Genomic DNA, 20,219 nt, shown 5'->3' with positions numbered 1-20,219 from the left:
TAAATACAAAGTGTGAAATAAATACTAAGTGTGAGATAAATACTGAAAGTGAGATAAATACTGAAAGTGTTAGCTCAATATCAAACAAGCAAAAGAATTTATTGTGGGTTTTTTTATTAACAGTGAATTTAAAATACCAGTCTGCTTTCAAGTACAATTACATGAAGAAATGGCTAATTCTGTCTTTGCCTGTAATACATGAGAGTGAATGGTAGAAACAAGAAAGAACATTAGTGACAAATTAAAACATACATAGGTCTAACAAGGGTTAATTTAAAGCTGTGCTGAATCTTAGAATGATGACAATAAGCGAAGGCAGGAATACTTGTATACCAGTACAAACTTGATATTGTCAAAAAATCAGGAATACTTGTATATCAGTACAAACTTTATTTTGTTAAAAGAATCAGTAATGACTGTATTTTTCAAAACTTTCAGTTCAATACTGTAATTATTGTAACATTCCAAGACTTAAACACAGAACATTAACATTGCTGACACTGCCATTAATGCTATAAAAGTAATACTTATTTTATCACACGACTATCATGTTATCTATATATTAAATATATACATTATCATAACTTTTATACATAAAATGTGTAATAACATGTAATGACATCACAAATTACATGAACATCATAACGTCATGCAAGAGAATTCAATAATGACCAAGACTTCGGAATGTTTTCAAGTACACTTCTCTGGGCTATTCTATTATTACACTGAATAAAATCAGTATTTTTCACCATGTGATATACAGAATCTCACAAATGTGCTCTGTTCCAGTGAAATGTATGAATCTCTTCAAATGTTTATCATTTACTTGCTAATGGTCACAAATGCCAATTAAATTTCATTTGAAATGGGCACTAATGTAAAATACTCTCTCACCATTCACAAGCTCGACAAAAAATGCAAAATAGAGTAAACTTTTATTATTGAAAAATAGTTATGACAAGTTTTCATGTTAAATTTTTTCCTTCAATTCAAATGGTTTTTACTGAGTAGCACATTACAAATACGAAATATTTATGATGCTGACCAATGAACAACTCTGAAATAGCTCTAATAGTTGAGAAACCAATAAATTCCATTGAGTTAATTTCTTTCTTTTTGTTATAATAATTATTTTTATGATATTGAAATAACATTACTACTTTATACTCCATTGAATACAGTAAAAAAAATATAGTCCCACTGGATTCAAGTTCAGTACACAAATTCATTTAGTCAAATTCTGTAGTCATCAATTATGCACAGCATGAACTTTGACCTTTGTGAAAGAACTATAGAGTCTGTGATCAGACACAGAAAGCATCCAAGTCTTGAAAGGTAATAGCATAATGAAACGCAGAAAAAGGTATATAATATTGTTACAGCAAAATATGGCATTGACTGTGCTATGTAACGGTATGCAATATTATAACAGTAAATATGACATTGTGCTTTTTGACACGCTTTAAAACTGCAAAAAAAAGGCATACCAAGCTTCATCATGTACAGACCTGGAGTTATAAAGCATAACACAAAAATTTAAAATTTTTAAATCATCTGCTGTGACATTCATCTTGAGGAAAAATACCTGATACATTATAATGCATTTTCAAGCGATTATTTACACACCTATCAGTTTCATCCATATGTTAAACTGAAGATACATTGGAGCAAAAATGTGACAGTTGTAGTTGTAAAGGGGTTTAATGCCATTTTTCAGCACAAGATAGGCTATACATGGCAGCCAGTATTAATGGTGGAGGAAGAACCCGGGAAAACCCCGGAAAGAACCACCGACCCACGAGAAGCTACTGGCAAGCTTTCTCACATACCTACATTAGCCAAGCCCGAGACTCGAACCCATGCAGACAGAGGTGAGATGGCAGTGGTCCGTAACGGTGAGCAATTTAGACCACTCGGCCACTCGGATCCCCGATGCGACAGAAACTAACCATTATTGACATTACTAGTACAGGTATCCAACCTAAGCGAACATCACAATAAGTATGAATTTTTTAATTTAATTTTTTCGTGAAGACTAAAAAAAATAATGAAATTATTTGTTCAAAAGAAAATAATAATAATAGTAGTAATAATAATAATAATAATAATGAGGACTTTGTATAGCAGCTAATATTTAGAAGCTCAAAGCACTTTACAATATCAGACAATACCTATAACATAAAAAACATATAATGATATTATTACAAAAAACAAACACCATGAAATTAGAAAACGTAAAAAACATGCTGAAAATATTTAAGGTAGGAAACATTATTAGGTCTTTAAGTTTGTTCTTGCAGTCGAAATAAGTGAGTTTTAAGAGCACTCTTGAATGGGATCACCGTGTCTTTGTGTCTAAGTTCAGTGGGCAATTCATTCCACATTGCTGGGCCCTGGTATGCAAAAGAACACTGTCCATATGACTTCGTTTTCATAGTGAGAATAATGAGTATACGATTGTCAGAAGAGGAGCGTAAGTATCTTGCTGGTGTGTACACACAGGTGAGGTCAGTTAGGTATGTTGGACTGGAGTCCGAACAGTGAAACCTAGCACAGAGAACAAATTTTTTGTTTGATTCTGGATCGAATGGATAGCCAGTGTTAGGTACAGAGTAGCAGGGAGGTGAGCTCTTATCGTGGTACTCTATGTATGATCCAAACAGCTGTGTTCTGAACTTTTTGAAGTTTCCGGAGTAGATACTGAGATGAACCAGATAGAACTGAGTTACAATAGTCCAGTCTTGTTTTAGTGGCATCAACTGAAAGATATTTGCGAATGGAACTCATGCGTCTCAGCTCAAGATATGCAGCCTTGCATATGTTCATGACATGTTGGTGCAATGTGAGAGTACTGTCCAAAGTAACACCTACGTTTTGTACTGACTGTGTGAATTTAATGTTGGTGCTACTGATATTTATTGTTTGAGGTAAAGGATGTGAATGAGAAAGTCTTTGTGTTGTGATCAGAATGGCCTCAGTTTTATCATCATTCATCTGCAGCTTGTTACATGTCATCCATGATTTTACATCAGAAATGCACCTCTCTACACCTTCGATGGTAGCGTCAACTTCAGTTGGGTGGCTAGATTTGTATATTTGGGTGTCATCAGCGTACGTTTGGTGAGACACTGGATGATGATCTATGACACTAGAGAGCAGCTAAGTGTATAGAATGAAGAGAACAGGTCCAAGACCAGACACCTGTGGAACACCACAACACAGATTAACTGGGTTGGAGTGTATTCCATTTGCAGACACAATTTATGTCCTGTTGACCAAGTAGGACTTGAACCACAGTAAGGCTGTATCATGAATGGCAAATACATGCTGGAGATGGTGAAGTAATATATCATGGTCTGTTGTGTCAAATGCTGCAGACAAATCAAGGAGGATGAGGACTAATCTTTCCGCTATCCAAAGCAGAGAGAATGTCATTAACTACTTTTAGAAGAGTATGTTTCAGTACTGTGACAAGGGCATTATGCAGACTGGACATTGCTAAAAGACTGTTTGAATTCAGATGAGATACAAGTTGGGATGGAACAACCTTTTCTAAGACTTTTTATATGAATAGGAGATTAGAAACTGGGCAGTAGTTCTTTAAATCGTTATGGTCTAGTGTTGGTTTCTTCAGCAGAGACTTTACAATGGCAGTTTTGAAAAATGATGGGAATTCTCCACATGAGAGAGAGGTATTAATAAAGGCAATACTGGCTCTAAGCGCTCAAGCAGCAGTGATAATGGAATTGGATAAAGTTCACATGACTTTGGTGCACTCTTAATCATCATAAATAATTGGGATTCATAAATGGCTAAAATGAATGGCATTAAAGTTAACTGAAAGATATTAAAGTATTAAAGTTAATTGAATTACATATTTTGCAATGAAAAATAAAGGCAGTTAAACCAAAATTCTTGAGTTGTGCAATTTCAAGTTATGCAACCACTCTTGGGATAATAGAGTTAAGTCTGTGGTTAGCTCTGCTAACAAAATAGGAAAGACATGTGGTAGAAATTATTACAGATACAGCAAAATAATGAATAGAACAAAAGTTTTGTTGTTGTTGCTGTAGGGCTTAACGCCATTTTTCAGCACAAGATAGGCTATACATGGTGGCCAGTATTAATGGTGGAGGAAGAACCCGGAAAACCCCCGGAAAGAACCACTGACCCACGAGAAGCTACTGGCAAGCTTTCTCACATAACCACATTAGCCGAATCCGAGACTCGAACCTACGCAGACAGAGGTGAGATGGCAGTGATCCGTAACGGTGAGCGCTTTAGACCACTCGGCCACTCGGGGCCCCCAAAAGTTTTGTACCATTGCAGAATGGCAGAAGAATATTGTGTAATTATGTGAAATAAAGAATTCAAACCCAGATACAAAACATTATTTGAAAGGACAATTACTTAAATGGGTCAAGGTCAAATGCGTGAAGAATATGGTTCAACTCTACAAATCTGTCCATCCGTTCAACCATCATACATAGCAATGTACCTGTCCAATGTCTATGGTTTCACAACCTATCCATTTTAGGCTGGCATGTACAGCCACCTATGGATTGGTCGTGTCTGTGTGTCTCTCAGGCAAAATGGCTAGCATCAACACAAAGTTAACACTGCATATTGCTTAGCACCCCATTCATTGCAGACTGTAGATTCACGTAACTTGGTAATTAGATCTCTTATGAGGTCTGCAGAGTTGAAAAGCTAGGTTACTGTAACCTATATTTCCAGCTGCTGTGACTTAAATTCTAAATTAGCAATAGTGACTGTGTTGTGAATACACACCGAGAAATCTTTAAGACAACTCATCCATTAAAGAAATACAACAGGTCATTATGACATTTTTTAGTCTCATGAGATGTGTATTAAATTTTGTGTTAATCTCAATCACGAAGATGTTATCTGAAAATCCATCATTAGGAGAGCAAAGCAATTCAGACAAAAAAAAATGCTTTGCAATCTGACCAATGCAGTTGATATCAAATTATTCCATCCCATGTATATGAAGATGATAACAGAAACTCAAATGAATTTATCAAATCAAAATTGTTTTATTGTTGTTGTTTTGGGTTCAATAGTATGTTTCAGCACATGATGGCCAGCAGAACTGGTGGAGAAATAACCCATGAAAACTCTCGTCAGAACCACCAATTTATAGAAGGCTAATGGCCATCTGTCTCACATACCCACATTGACCGAACCAGAGAAACAAACCAATGTTGACAGGTGAGATGGAAGTGATCAGCAAAGGTGAAAGCTTTAGACAACCCTTCCACCTGGATTCCCTCAAATCAAACTAACTGTTTAAATAATTTTTAACGCATGTACGAATATTGGAACTAGCACTTGTTCTACACCCACCTACCCCACTACATCCCAGATATAACTGTTCAAGTCAATAAAAAATTACTCTGACTTTTCAATAAACAATTAAATGCTTTCGATCTGACTGAAGAATTTGCACTGTGACCTAGATTTTCACAGTTTCATTACGTTTCTGTGTGTGTATGTGTGCCCCTATCTTTGGTGAGAGTAGACTGGTTCTACTGAAAAGACATCCGATTTTCCATGGACAAGAATACCATTCTATCATGATGCAGCAAACAATTCGCAACATTTGTTGAGTCTTCTTATCAAAAACTAGTTTTCTTTTTAGGTTTCCTATACTGATAGCTGTCACATTTGTTCTCAGGTTTCTCACATTGATATTTGCTCTCTTTGCTTAGTTATGGTGCATTGTTAGATGGCCTTTGTTCAGGTTCTTTTATTACTGGTGTCCTTTATATAAGTTTCTCTTTGTTTAGCCTTCTGATATTGTCAGCTGCTCTCTTTGTTTAGCCTTCTTATTTTGCTAGTTGACCTCTATTTAATGCTTGCCAGCCTCTTTGTTAAATTTGTTTTGGTAATGCTGGCTGTCCTCTTTGTTTAGGTTTCTTATAATACCTGCTGTCCTCTCTATTGAGGTTTCTTATACTGCTAGGTGTCCTCTCCATTAGGTTTCACATACTGCTAGCCATCTTCTTTGTTCAGGTTTCTTAAACTGTAGGCCTTTGGCATGACTTATGTTCAGTATATTGCTAGCCATCCTCTTGGTTTAGCTTGCTTATATTGCTAGCTGTCCTCCCTGTTGTTGTACATTGCTAGCTGTCCTCTCCATTGAGTTTCACACACTGCTAGCCATCCTCTTGGTTAAGCTTGCTTATATTGCTAGCTGTCCTCCCTGTTGTTGTTGTACATTGCTAACTGTCCCTTTTGTTTAGGTTGCTTATATTACTATCTGTCCTCTCCATTGAGTTTCACACACTGCTAGCCATCCTCTTGGTTTAGCTTGCTTATATTGCTAACTGTCCTCCCTGTTGTTGTTGTACATTGCTAACTGTCCCTTTTGTTTAGGTTGCTTATATTACTATCTGTCCTCTCCATTGAGTTTCACACACTGCTAGCCATCCTCTTGGTTTAGCTTGCTTATATGGCTAGCTGTCCTCTCTGTTGTGCTTGCATATATTGCTGCGGTCCCCTTCATTGTGCCTGCTTATATTGCTAGCTGTCCCCTTTGTTTGGGTTGCTTTAATTGCTTGCTGTCCCCTTTGTTTGGGTTGCTTTTATTGCTAGCTGTCCCCTTTGTTTGGGTTGTTCTTTTTGCTAGCTGTCCCCTTTGTTTAGGTTGCTTATATTGCTAATGCTGTTTCCTATATTGCTAGCCTTACTCTCTGATCCCTAGCTGCTGGCTTTGTTTTACACACTCATGTCTTTGCTTAGGTTTCTTATCTTGCTAGCAATCCTCCCTGTTTAGGTTTCTTTCATTACCAGCTGCTCTCTATATTTAGATTTTTGATATTGCCAGTTGTCCATTTCTTAAAATGCAAGCAAACCATCTCTGTTTAGGTTTCTCATATTGCTAGTTGCCATATTTTTCTCATATTTCTAGTTACTGCTTTTTAAATAATTATTTTGTTTAATATTTCTAACTCTTCTACTTATTTAGGCTTATATCTCTAGCTGCCATTTTAATTTATGTTTATAATATAGCCATTTGTCATCTTTGTTTAGGTTTTCTAAACTGCTAGTGCCTTCTAGGTTGAGTAGGTTTCTCATATTGCCAGTTGGCCTCTTTGTTTCAGTTATTCATATTGCCAGACCTCTCCTTATTTAGGTTTTTCATATTGCCAGCTGGCCTCTTTGCTTAAGCTTTCATATTCCAAGACCTCTCCTTGTATAGGTTATCCTTATTGGCAGACTTCTCCTTGTATAGGTTATCCATATTGCCAGTCCTCTCCTTGTATAGGTTATCCATATTGCCAGACCTCTCCTTGTATAGGTTATCCATATTGCCAGACCTCTCCTTGTATAGGTTATCCATATTGCCAGACCTCTCCTTGTATAGCTTATCCATATTGCCAGACCTCTCCTTGTATAGCTTATCCATATTGCCAGACCTCTCCTTGTATAGCTTATCCATACTGCCAGACCTCTCCTTGTATAGGTTATCCATACTGCCAGACCTCTCCTTGTATAGCTTATCCATATTGCCAGACCTCTCCTTGTATAGGTTATCCATATTGCCAGACCTCTCCTTGTATAGGTTATCCATATTGCCAGACCTCTCCTTGTATAGGTTATCCATATTGCCAGACCTCTCCTTGTATAGGTTATCCATATTGCCAGACCTCTCCTTGTATAGGTTATCCATATTGCCAGACCTCTCCTTGTATAGGTTATCCATATTGCCAGACCTCTCTTTGTATAGCTTATCCATATTGCCAGACCTCTCCTTGTATAGGTTATCCATATTGCCAGACCTCTCCTTGTATAGGTTATCCATATTGCCAGACCTCTCCTTGTATAGGTTATCCATATTGCCAGACCTCTCCTTGTATAGGTTATCCATATCGCCAGACCTCTCCTTGTATAGGTTATCCATATTGCCAGACCTCTCCTTGTATAGCTTATCCATATTGCCAGACCTCTCCTTGTATAGGTTATCCATATTGCCAGAACTCTCCTTGTTTAGGTTTTTATACTGCCAGCTGGCCTCTGTTTAGGATTACACTTTAGGATCGTACTCCCACTCCTACCCAGCCAATCACCAAAATGTTTGCAATTTCAATCTCATCTCTCAGCCTGGATCAAGATTTTAAATTAAATTTTGTAATGAAAATAATGCTTGTATTATCTCTTTAATCAACTCGATAAAAAGGTTAGTAAAATACTGAAATGTGAGAAAAATAAAGCTTACATTGATTACCTTTGTATGACTTGTGAAGGAACTGAAATTTTTTCACAGATTACTGCAATTTCATTCATTTTTGTGGGGTACCTATTTTGGTTTGGTACCAATTTTTGTGGCTGACCCATTTTCATGCATTCTAGAGGTGAGATAACTGAGAATTTTGAAGACACAGTGAACAAAACCATTATGTGGAGAAAAATGACTAATTTACAAGTCCATTAATTTAATTTACCAATTTGCAGCACCAGAAAATAAAGATAAACCCCACCCCTGCCTAAAAAATAAATGAATCAGCAGTACAGTGGACATTTGTTATAAAATCATGCAGCATACAGTCCCTCAATATAAAGCCCTTAGTGTGCCATCATGATATATAAAAGATTTTATACAGTGACCCTCTTGTAATGAGGGTATACCCATAGATCTCAATCACGTGTTGTTACTTCAATTACTGCACTTAACCTTATTTCTTTGCTTACGAAAACTAATTATAATGTTATTTAACTTTATTTTGAAATGTCCTATTTTTGTGTTTTTATGCTCTAGTGTTGGACCATCCATCCAAGAACCCTCACTTATAACATGAAGTTAAATTAATCACTCCCATCGACAGCATTATAATGAGGGAACATTGTATATTGCAATTTATAAGGGGAAAAAAATCATCTATAAAAGAAAACTAAAGTAACCATAATTACTGAAATATTAACCAAACAATGCAACCAGGTAAAATGTTTTTTTTTAAACATTAAATTGGAAGTGAATATAAAGTACAGTCTAGTTCTTTTAATCTGGAGCAACTCAACTCAATTGTTAAACCAAAAGGATGCAGGTTCAATACCCACCATTGCTAAAGCCCATATTAGTTGCCATAGTGCATCCTTGGGCAAGCATTTTACTCTAATTGGATCTTCATGATATAACCTGGAAAGTACTGATGTGGCATATAATACCAAACTGAACGAAACCAGACCTTTTGGTTTGATTTCCATTACGCAAACATTTTATTACTGTATATCTGTACCATGTGTAATGTGCACAAACGTTTAACAGCATCAACTCCAACGTACTATTTCACATTAAGTGCACATAGAGCAGTGTTTTCTCTTTGATGCACTAATGCACAAATTACTGATAAATTTTAATAAATTCACTTAATTTATTCTAAGATAGGGCATGAATATCACACAGAGAAATGACTGAGACCCTATCTAAACCTGTAACCTTCAATAACACTGAAACCCCTTACTTATCACACAAGTGCTTGATTTATAAATCAAACATCAAAATCAAGCATTAACTTAAACTGACATTGTAAATCTTAAGTAATGAGATGCCTGCACTGATTATCAAGCTTTCTAAAGCATGTCATCTACCATTCTTGGTGAGTATGACAATGGCAGAAATCTAGATTGCATTATCTGATGGCTATGTCTCTGCTATTACTTGCAGTTATAACTCATACCATGTAAAACCAATGTCACAGGTACTGTGCTGATAATGTGGATCAATAATTACAGGTATATCCTTATTCATTTAAAGTTATGTATCACCAACATTTCTGGAGATATAAGTTGACTATAATTTTCTTTTTTTATATAGACAGTTAAAATGTCCACTTTAAAAACAGGAAAAACCCTAGTATGAAAATGTCAGAGCAGAAATCACCCAGCTGTATAAAAATTCTGAATACATAATTGTATACATCAGGGTCTATTTTGTTCTCCATTATCACAGAACAAACAGCATAGACCCTGATCTGCAAATACATTATGTGATGCAGACTGGAGTCTAAAATGCTTAAAGGTATATGTGCATTACACAAAGGACAAATTAAACAGTGCTGTATTTAGCCTGCCTTAATGAGGCACTGTAGGATGACCTCCCAAGGTTGTACTCTAACCTCTCTGGGGTACAATTTAACTGCACTGAAGGGTGCCCTGCCTTAATGAGGCACTGTATGATGCCCTCCTAAGGTTGTACCCTGCCCTCTCTGGGATCCAATTTAACTGCACTGAAGGGTGCCCTGTCTTAATGAGGCACTGTATGATGCCCTCCTAAGGTTGTACCCTGCCCTCTCTGGGATCCAATTTAACTGCACTGAAGGGTGCCCTGTCTTAATGAGGCACTGTAGGATGCCCTCCTAAGGTTGTACCCTGCCCTCTCTGGGATCCAATTTAACTGCACTGAAGGGTGCCCTGTCTTAATGAGGCACTGTATGATGCCCTCCTAAGGTTGTACCCTGCCCTCTCTGGGATCCAATTTAACTGCACTGAAGGGTGCCCTGTCTTAATGAGGCACTGTAGGATGCCCTCCTAAAGTTGTACCGTGCCCTCTCTGGGGTGCAATTTTCTCTGAATTTTATCAACTGTCATAAGGTATCTTTTAACAATTGCATCTTACACATCAACATAGCATCATTCATCCTTATTTTTTGCTTGTGGTGCACATATTATGTGATCTGAATAATGGAGTATATAAAATACTCTCTCTTGTAGGAAGGGTACCCTCAAAACAAACTTTACCCTGCTTAAAATGCCGGGACTAGCTGTCTGGCAACAAGACTGCACTGTATGTAAAGTGCAGGAACAATTACCTTAGGAAGGGACCTTCAAATCAAATGCATTTATAATGTAGGTTGTCTGTCTGTTTTGCTTGTGGTAGTGATCGCACTAGAGTAATAAAACTAGACTGTACATGTAACTCCAGGAACATGGGGTGAAAATTTACGAAAAGATTCTAATCTTCTAGGAGATCATACTCTCTGGAAATGAAAATAAAGAAAGTACTAATTGAAATAAATCATGAATATAAGCAAAGACAATCTTTTTTCATTAAATAAGATCAATTTATGATCAACTAGACACCACAAGAAGTCTTCCCATGAAACCCCATGCTGACATGACTTCTATTCACAAGGAGAGGCACGTGGCAATAACAAGATTTTCAAGGTGGCAATTGTTGTGGCCATATTGGATGTTGGATTGCCACCATGTGGCCATACTGGATGTTAGATTGCCACCATTTTCGTTTATGTCCAATTAGATGTTATATGAAGTCTTTCAGTGAAAACTCCATGTTGATTGGATCATAAACTCACCAGGAGTAACAACAATAAGCTTTTCAAGATGGTTACTGTGGTAGCCATAATGGATGTCTTGATGGCAAAATTTTCATTTATGACCAAAAAGACATCATACAAAGTCTTTTATTGAAAAACCCGATTGATATTACCATCCATTCAAATGTAGTAGTGATAACACGATTTTCAAGATGGCTGCTGTGATGGCCATATTGGATGGCATCACTTTAAATTTATAAGCAGTCTTTTGGTGAAAACTCAATGCCTATATGACTTCTGTTCCAGAAGAGTAGCAATAACAACACCTGTATAATGGCTGCTGTGGTGGCCATATCAGATTGGCACCATTTTCATTTAGGAGTAACTGATCATTATAAAAAGTCTATTAATGAAAACCCCATGGTGATATCACTCTTCATTCAAGAAGGGTAGCAAAAACAAATTTTCAAGCTCGCCGCTGTGGTGGTCAAACTGAACATCAGGGGTGAATCATTTTCATTCAGGACCAACTATACACCATAAGAAGTCTTTTAGTAAAGAACCATGACATGATCATTCACCAATGATTGCTTACCTTGCCTTCATAAAATACGTATCAAGTGAGTCGGAAAATACTATCTTATGATATCCTCACGTGTGCTTCCAGTACAATTACCGTGAAACAGAAAAGACCAAATGGATTCTGATTGTTTCTCTATGTGCTACAGTTTTCCCGAAAATATCTAAACACCAGATATGTCATCAAAAGTATCCTCAAAACATTAAAATTTGGCTGTCAAACTCACATTGGACTGTACAAACCATATTGGGCTGTACAACTCTCAATCTGCTATACAACCCACATTGGGCTGTACAACTCTCATTTGGCCGTATAACCTACACTCGGCTGTACAACTCACATTAGGCTGTACAACCCATCTTGGGCTGTACAACTCTCATTAGGTTATATGATTCACATTATGCTGTACTATCTACATTAGACCATACAGTTTGTATTAAGCTGTACTATTTTCATTTGTACCATTTTCATTAGGCTGCTTTACAAATTTAATAGGGTTGCACAGTTCATATTTGGCAATACAATTCTGATACTGTAACTAATTTCTGTGACATTCCACACACAAAAAGCCATCAAATTTTGAGAAGATCTGAATGAAAACCATACTGAAGCAGGCTTAAAATTGCCATTAGTCTATCAGGTAAGAGAACCATCTCTAAAAAAGAGACCCATAATTATTCCAATTTAATTGAGATGGCAGTATAAAGAGGTATGACAATAACTTTATCAGGATCATAAAGTATGTGGTCAGATTGCAGACGTGGTCAGGTTACAGAGGGATCACTTCTTGGAAGTGTTGCAGTAGATAATGCATCACTACAGGCATTCCATTATATCAAGGTCCCTGTTAAAAAGCAAGTCCTATTTCTTCAAGTGCTAGTAATATTAAATGTGTCAGACACTTTCTTTTTATAGTATTAAACTCCTTGGCCCAATGGTCAGTGTTAAAATGAAGGACTACTGTATCACTTACCTCATTATTACTTGGCCACATTTTGATGTGGCATACTCTTGGCCCAATGGTCAATGTTACATCGAAGGACTACTGTATCACTTACCTCATTATTACTTGGCCACATTTTGAGGTGGCATACTCTATGGCCCCATGGGAAGCGTTATAATGAATGCTAAGTACGTTATCATCTAGTGCATTTTAAGACAGTCTCATTATAAGGTACTAAACTTGATGGCCCCCATGGCCAGTATTACGGTGAGGGTGTACGGTAAATGTACTTCATTATAATACAGTTTCACTATTAGGTAATACAATTTATGACCCTACCAGGCAGCATTGTAACGAGGGAGTACTGTATCATGTACTTCATTATAAGGAAGTCTCACTTTGAGGTAGTACACTCTATGACTCTTACAGATAGTGTTATATTAAATGAATAATGAAATTACTCTTTTAAAAAATGATTCTCATGACAGACATACTGCATGCAAACCATGATGCATCTTATCAACATGCCCTATATTGCAAACTACATGCAGGGACATACAAAACTCTCAAATACCTGAATTTTCCATATCCTTCCTTCACAAATTTCTTAAACTGTCGCAGGCCTATGATGTCAGTGTAAATAATATGGACGGGAAGTTCTTTGCGACTCTGGCAGGGGGAGTTTGCAGCTGGAAGCTTGGATAAAATGCTGAAGCAAAAAATTAAAATTTATCTATTTCAAAAAACAATGGATTGATTAATAAACATATGGAAATAACAAATAACAACTGAAAACATTCCTATCATATACCTACTTACATACCCAGCACATACTGTAGTTTCACTTTTTTTATTTTGTGTCAATTTAAGTGACAAATTTACAGACCTAAAGGAAAATGAGCCACATAGGAGACAAATAGGACCCCCAACCTATGTTCTTCAAGCACAAACATCTGTCAATTCATTTTCATTACTGTAAAAATAAATTATCTTTAACATGTGCTTGTTTCATTTCAACCCTTTTCAAAATACAAAAAAAATCAATACAAGAATTAAAAATCATATTATACAGCTCCAATTCACACGTATGTATACAGTATCCGAAAAATGTCATTTCCACTTACTGACCAAATCAATGCATTGTGAAATCAGCAATGACAGAAAAGAGAAAAAGTGTAAAGTGTTTAAGTACATGTATTATTTAAATGAATGAATCAGTAATCAAATGATATCTGCAAATTAGATTTATAGCTTATTTACACCATTCTTTCCTTCAGCTGAACTGCTGTTGAAAATACATGTATGAAATAACTGTAATTAGTACTTTATTCTCTGCAATTCCTTGTGATACAGCAAACAGTCATGATCTATATGTGATATAACAGTCATGATCCATCTGTGATATAACAGGCATGATCCTTCTGTGACATAACAAGTCAAGATCTATATGTGATATAACAAAAGTCATGATCCATCTCTGAAATAACAAGTCATGATCCATCTGTGATACAATAGTCATGATCCATCTGTGATATCAGTCAAGATCTATGATAAAACAAGTCATGATCCATCTGTGATATAACAACAGTCATGATCCATTTGTGATACAAGTCATGATTCATCTGTGATATAACAAGAGTCAGGATCCATTTGTGATATAAACAAGTCATGTTCAATCTGGGATTAAACAAGTCAGGATCCATCTATATTATAACAATATTAATTATTTGTGATGTAACAACAGTCACAATCCATCTAAATAAATATAATAATAGAATGCAGAATTTATACTTCTAATTGCAGGTACAGTTGTTCCAAATTTTCCTGTTAAAATGTAAATCCTCCTGAGAGTACATCTCACTGCAGCCACACATTTTTAACCCAAAGAAATAATGAGACTGTAAAATACTCGACTTATTGCTTCAATCACAAATACCAGTACCAATTACACACTATGTATCACAAATGCTAATTAAATACTATATATCACAAATGTTAATTAAATACTATGTATCACAAATACTAATTAAACATAATGTATCACAAATATTAATTATATAATATGTATCACAAATGCTAATTCAATACTATGTATCACAAATACTAATTAAATACTATGTATCACAAATACTAATTAAACGTAATATATCACAAATATTAATTATATAATATGTATCACAAATGCTAATTCAATACTATGTATCACAAATACTAATTAAACATAATGTATCACAAATATTAATTATATAATATGTATCACAAATACTAACTGAACACTAAATATCACAAATATTAATTAAATGCAATGTATCACAAATATTAATTAAATACGAGGTATCACAAATACTATTTTAAAAAAATGTATCACAAATATTAATTATATAATATGTATCACAAATACTAACTGAACACTAAATATCACAAATATTAATTAAATACAATGTATCACAAATATTAATTAAATATGAGGTATCACAAATACTATTTTAAAAAAATGTATCACAAATATTAATTAAATATTATGTATACAAATACTAATTAAACACTATGTGTCACAAATATTAATTACTTACTAGGTATCACAAATATTAATATGTATCACAGATACTAATTAAACACTGTATCACAAATATTAATTAAATACTATGTATCACAAATACTAATTAAACACTATGTATCACAAATATTAATTAAACATTATGTATATAAATTACAGCACAGCAATAAAGCTCCATCACAAATACTAATTAAACACTACGTATCACAAATATTAAACACTATGTATATAAACTAATTACAGCAAAGCAATAAAGCTCCTGCTTATTAAATTACTGATTTTCTGATGAAGCCACTGATTAAATGTTGTGTCAATCAGGTTTCCTGGTGCACACAAACAATTGTCATATAATAATCCCATAATTGCAGAATAATACAAGCGCAGTTTCTCACAACCACAGATTATTAGGACTAACCTCTCATACATTTCATCACAAGCCATAATTATCATTTAGAAAGAAATCAGCTTGAGTGTTAATGTCTTAAGGTCCACTGATAAAGTGTATTATCTTCACCAGAAATGTCTTCTCTTTCATCGTCTCTATTACCTGTTTCGTATATCAGTCATGGATGTATGATTTCAATTCTTCTTTGAAACCTTAGCTTTACTGTAAGTGCTAATGTTTATAGCTTCTCCATGCACAAGCAGGCACCAATCAAAAAGTGATTGCACTGTTTTTCAGTTTAGCTAGCATCATCACACATTGATAGGTTTATACACATCACAGATTGACGCAGTCAGATGATTACATGTAAATGGGGCCATATGTCATTTGCAGAGGTGCAACAATTCACCGTCATCAATATGTGCCATAGGTGTATCATTTCACCCTTAGTTACTTGTCTGATACTCACGCTGATAGACAATATTACCAAGTTTAATATTTTCTCCACAATCAAGCCACTGTATTTAACCATGATTGGAATGTACTAATGATGCAACTTCACCGACAGCCGTTTAAGTAAAAGATCTTATGCATAAGCTTCAGTAATTGCTTGCGTTAGTGTTGTTGGCAGTCTCAGCTTGATCTAATGCTCAACATTTGGATGAAAGCAGAGTATACAGCATCGATCTTTGCAGGTGTTTACTGTTGGCTCATATTGATGATTTTGAGTACTATTCAAACGACCATCCTTTGTTTTTGGGTGGGTGGGATATTCATTTATTTTGTGCACTTTCCTTCTGTCATTCAAAGTGATCATGAATTTTGGTCCCAAAATCAATATGGCTTCTTCCTTACCACAGTGTAAGCTATCCACAAGGTATGGTCTGGGGGGGGGGTGTATGTGTGTATATGTGTGTGCATATGTGTGCATGCATTTGTATTTGGTGTAAACCGAGGATATTCATGAGATTACACACCAACGTACCGAGGACACACTCCAACCGAGGACATCCTCAGTTGGAAAAATGGTAAAATCTTGCTTGTCCCAACTATTTTAGCTTACAATAACGTACAATCATGATTTGTAGGAAGGTCCCCATTTACATGCTTGGTACTTGTTCGCGATTGTGGAGTGTATCTTTCTTCCAAAGCTGGGGATAAACACATCCTCAATTGCCCGGTGGAAAACTTGTAGAGATCTTCACTTAGCCTATCAAATTACATGCTGCAAAAACGTATTATCTCCGTTTAGATCCAAGCATCAGATACCAACTACTTAACTAAACTATAAAAAGATAAGCTGGTGCATATAACAGTCCTTGGTATTTTTTATTAATATTTCATGCATGTGAGACAAATAGTGTTGGGAAACTCACGATACATTCATACCATGCAAGTCCAATACTAGCAAATAAATCTACAACATGTACGAAAGAAGTACAACAAAATGCTATTGGAAATACGTATAAATTCTTTGTAGAGTTGTATCCGATCCATCTGTAAAATTAAAATGTCCTGTTTGCGGCGAGATTTTACACAAGTAAAGACATTGAAAAGATATCCTTGATATGCAAAATGTATTTTATGATTATTAAATGAGCTATATCTGCCCCTATTTCATTATTTGCCTACTTAGTATTCAAACAGGAGAGAACAGATGTGAATCAAGTGAAAAATCCCGTCAAGGTGAGATCAAATTATTACTAACCGAATTTGGAAGTTACATGCACAGAACTTCAGTAAATATATAGAAAGATAAATATATTATACAGAGGTCAAACATTTATCATCAAGATGACCAGTAAAAAAAATGAAACATTTAATTACAGCAATGTTTTTCATTATCATGCTCTTAAAAACTGCGACTAAATGTGCAAGCAATCATAAACTGCTGAATGCATTCAATGTTCTTTTAAATGTATTACTTGCTTCATTTGATGATTTGATGACTTTGTTTAACATATCATGAATTATATTTGCATCGATAGTTCTGTTGTAAACGAAGTCTTATTAAAACAACACACAACATGTAAAAACAAGGTGTCAATCTATATTGTTTTCCCAAATTTAAAGAGGTTTTTAACAAGTCTAAACACTCTAGATGTTCTACTGGACCAACTTGTATTTATAACTAAAAAGAACATTTATTTCGAGCTGCATTTGACTGTACTATTCTTACTCATTTAGTCTTTTTTCAGTATGTTTTATACAGAAGGCGACGTGGAAAAATAAGTTGCTGAAAACTTCCAATCAGCGATACGGAACACCTTTATGTGGTACCTTGAATTAGCAAGTGTATAAAACTAAGTGATTTGGAAGGTGAACCAAGAGAGTGTTGTACCATTAAAGTATATTCTTGCTCATTCATGGCTCCAAAACAATAAAACAGGATAAACTGTTTGTAACAAGGTGTTAGAAAATTATCCTCATCCACTAACTCTATACATACATGTACTCTCATAGAACTCTGTACTTCACTTCTGCAATTACTGAACTTTAAAGCTATTTAGGGGGTTTCAATTCAGTTAACATAGATAAGTTGTTGCTGTTATTGATAATTTAGTCTATCATTATTTTTTGTGTTTAGGTTGAGATAAAACACTATACAGATTACAACAGAAATAATGTTGCATGCATCATCTATTTATTCAGCCAAAGTAACTTGAAAAATAGAAAGTCTCCATGAAATACACAATATGGGTAACACAAACATTCTTATTTTCAACATTACATCTGCACATGCCTGAGAGAGAGAGAGAGAAAAGATTCGTACGTGTATTATGTAATGAAGATATTACTCTATTTTCTCAAAAAGAGAATAGTCATTGCCGATAAGGCGAGTTTCCCGCCATAAATGTTCAAATCCAGCCAAATAGTATTGTTACAAGTCAGGGGTATTTGCTTTACCAAGCGGTGTCAAACCCTGGTGAGATTCCGCTAGAAGTCATAAGTGTAGCCCAATTTTCCAAAGACTTCTATACAACTTCAGTTGTAAATTAGAAAGCCCGATGTGTCCATTCTACACACAATTTTTCACTTATCAATGCAAGATGACAGATCTCAAAACTTGCCAAATATCTATCAGCTGCACATCTGCATGGTTTCTCTTCGTCAATTTTCCATACCGTCAGCAGTTCACGCTATAGAAACTATACCTATCCCCTAACACAGGTAACTATTTTTACTGCTCCACTTTAGACCAGTCAATTCATGGTTTCAAAGCAAATTTCGCCAGTACAACTGCGTCACATTTGCCACCATGGCGACATAAACAATATCTGCCAAGTCCCTTCTTGTTTATTCCTTTGTGTAATTTACCAGTCTCCTACTGTAAATACTGCCACTGTAGTCACACCAACAATGTACACCATTAGGTTTTAATAGGGACTATATTACTCCAGGGACTCTCATGCAGTTTTGACCTGAATGCACTAAAAGTCAACCATGGCATCATGGAAACTCACTAACACTTCACTCTGTGATGTTTGCTCCTACTAACTGGCTAATTATTTCAGGCTATGGAATATTTTCATTGCACTCAGTTCCAATAATCAAACAAAACAACAAAACCCCTTACAAACTGTAACATCTTTCTTACCAAAGTGGATATAAACAACAGCAAAACCCCTTACAAACTGTGACATCATTCTTACTAATGGAACATAAACTGCTAAACCCCTTACAAACTGTGACATCATTCTTACCAATGAAACATACAAATGCTGAACCCCTTACAAACTGTGACATTCTTCTTACCAATGGAACACACACAACAGCTAAACCCCTTACAAAGTGTGACATCATTCTTACCAGTGGAACACACACAACAGCTAAACCCCTTACAAACTGACATCATTCTTACCAGTGGAACACACACAACAGCTAAACCCCTTACAAAGTGTGACATCAATCTTACCAATGGAACATACACAATAGCAAAACCCCTTACAACCTGTGACATCATTCTTACCAATAAAATACACACAACAGCTAAACTCCTTACAAACTGTGACATCATTCTTACCAAAGTGGACATAAACAACAGCTAAACCTCTTACAAACTGTGACAACATTCTTACCAATGAAACAGACAATTGTTAAACCGCTTACAAACTGTGACATCGTTCTTACCAACACAACAAACAAAACAACAAAACCCTTACAAACTGTAACATCTTTCTTACCAAAGTGGATATAAACAACAGCAAAACCCCTTACAAACTGTGACATCATTCTTACTAATGGAATATAAACTGCTAAACCCCTTACAAACTGTGACATCATTCTTACCAATGAAACATACAAATGCTGAACCCCTTACAAACTGTGACATTCTTCTTACCAGTGGAACACACACAACTGCTAAACCCCTTACAAAGTGTGACATCATTCTTACCAATGGAACATACAACTTCTAAACCCCTTACAAACTGTGACATCATTCTTACCAATGGAAC

At 35.5% G+C, this 20,219-nt stretch overlaps 1 protein-coding gene across 1 annotated transcript in view; it reads right to left on the bottom strand.

Annotated features, from left to right (window-relative positions):
• Positions 1-20,219, bottom strand: part of LOC149790532 (alpha-1,6-mannosylglycoprotein 6-beta-N-acetylglucosaminyltransferase A-like) — a 134,952-nt gene that overhangs the window by 35,402 nt on the left and 79,331 nt on the right. Inside the window, exon 11 of the mRNA XM_089972577.1 lies at positions 13,395-13,529. Within this exon, the coding sequence (XP_089828703.1) occupies positions 13,395-13,529 (135 nt within the window). The remainder of the gene's footprint in view (positions 1-13,394; positions 13,530-20,219) is intronic.

The sequence above is a fragment of the Sinohyriopsis cumingii genome, chromosome 10, assembly GCF_028554795.1.
Source record: "Sinohyriopsis cumingii isolate HCF-2022 chromosome 10, ASM2855479v2, whole genome shotgun sequence".
Taxonomy (NCBI): Eukaryota; Metazoa; Mollusca; class Bivalvia; order Unionida; family Unionidae; genus Sinohyriopsis; species Sinohyriopsis cumingii.
This window is presented reverse-complemented; position numbering and strand designations above follow the sequence as displayed.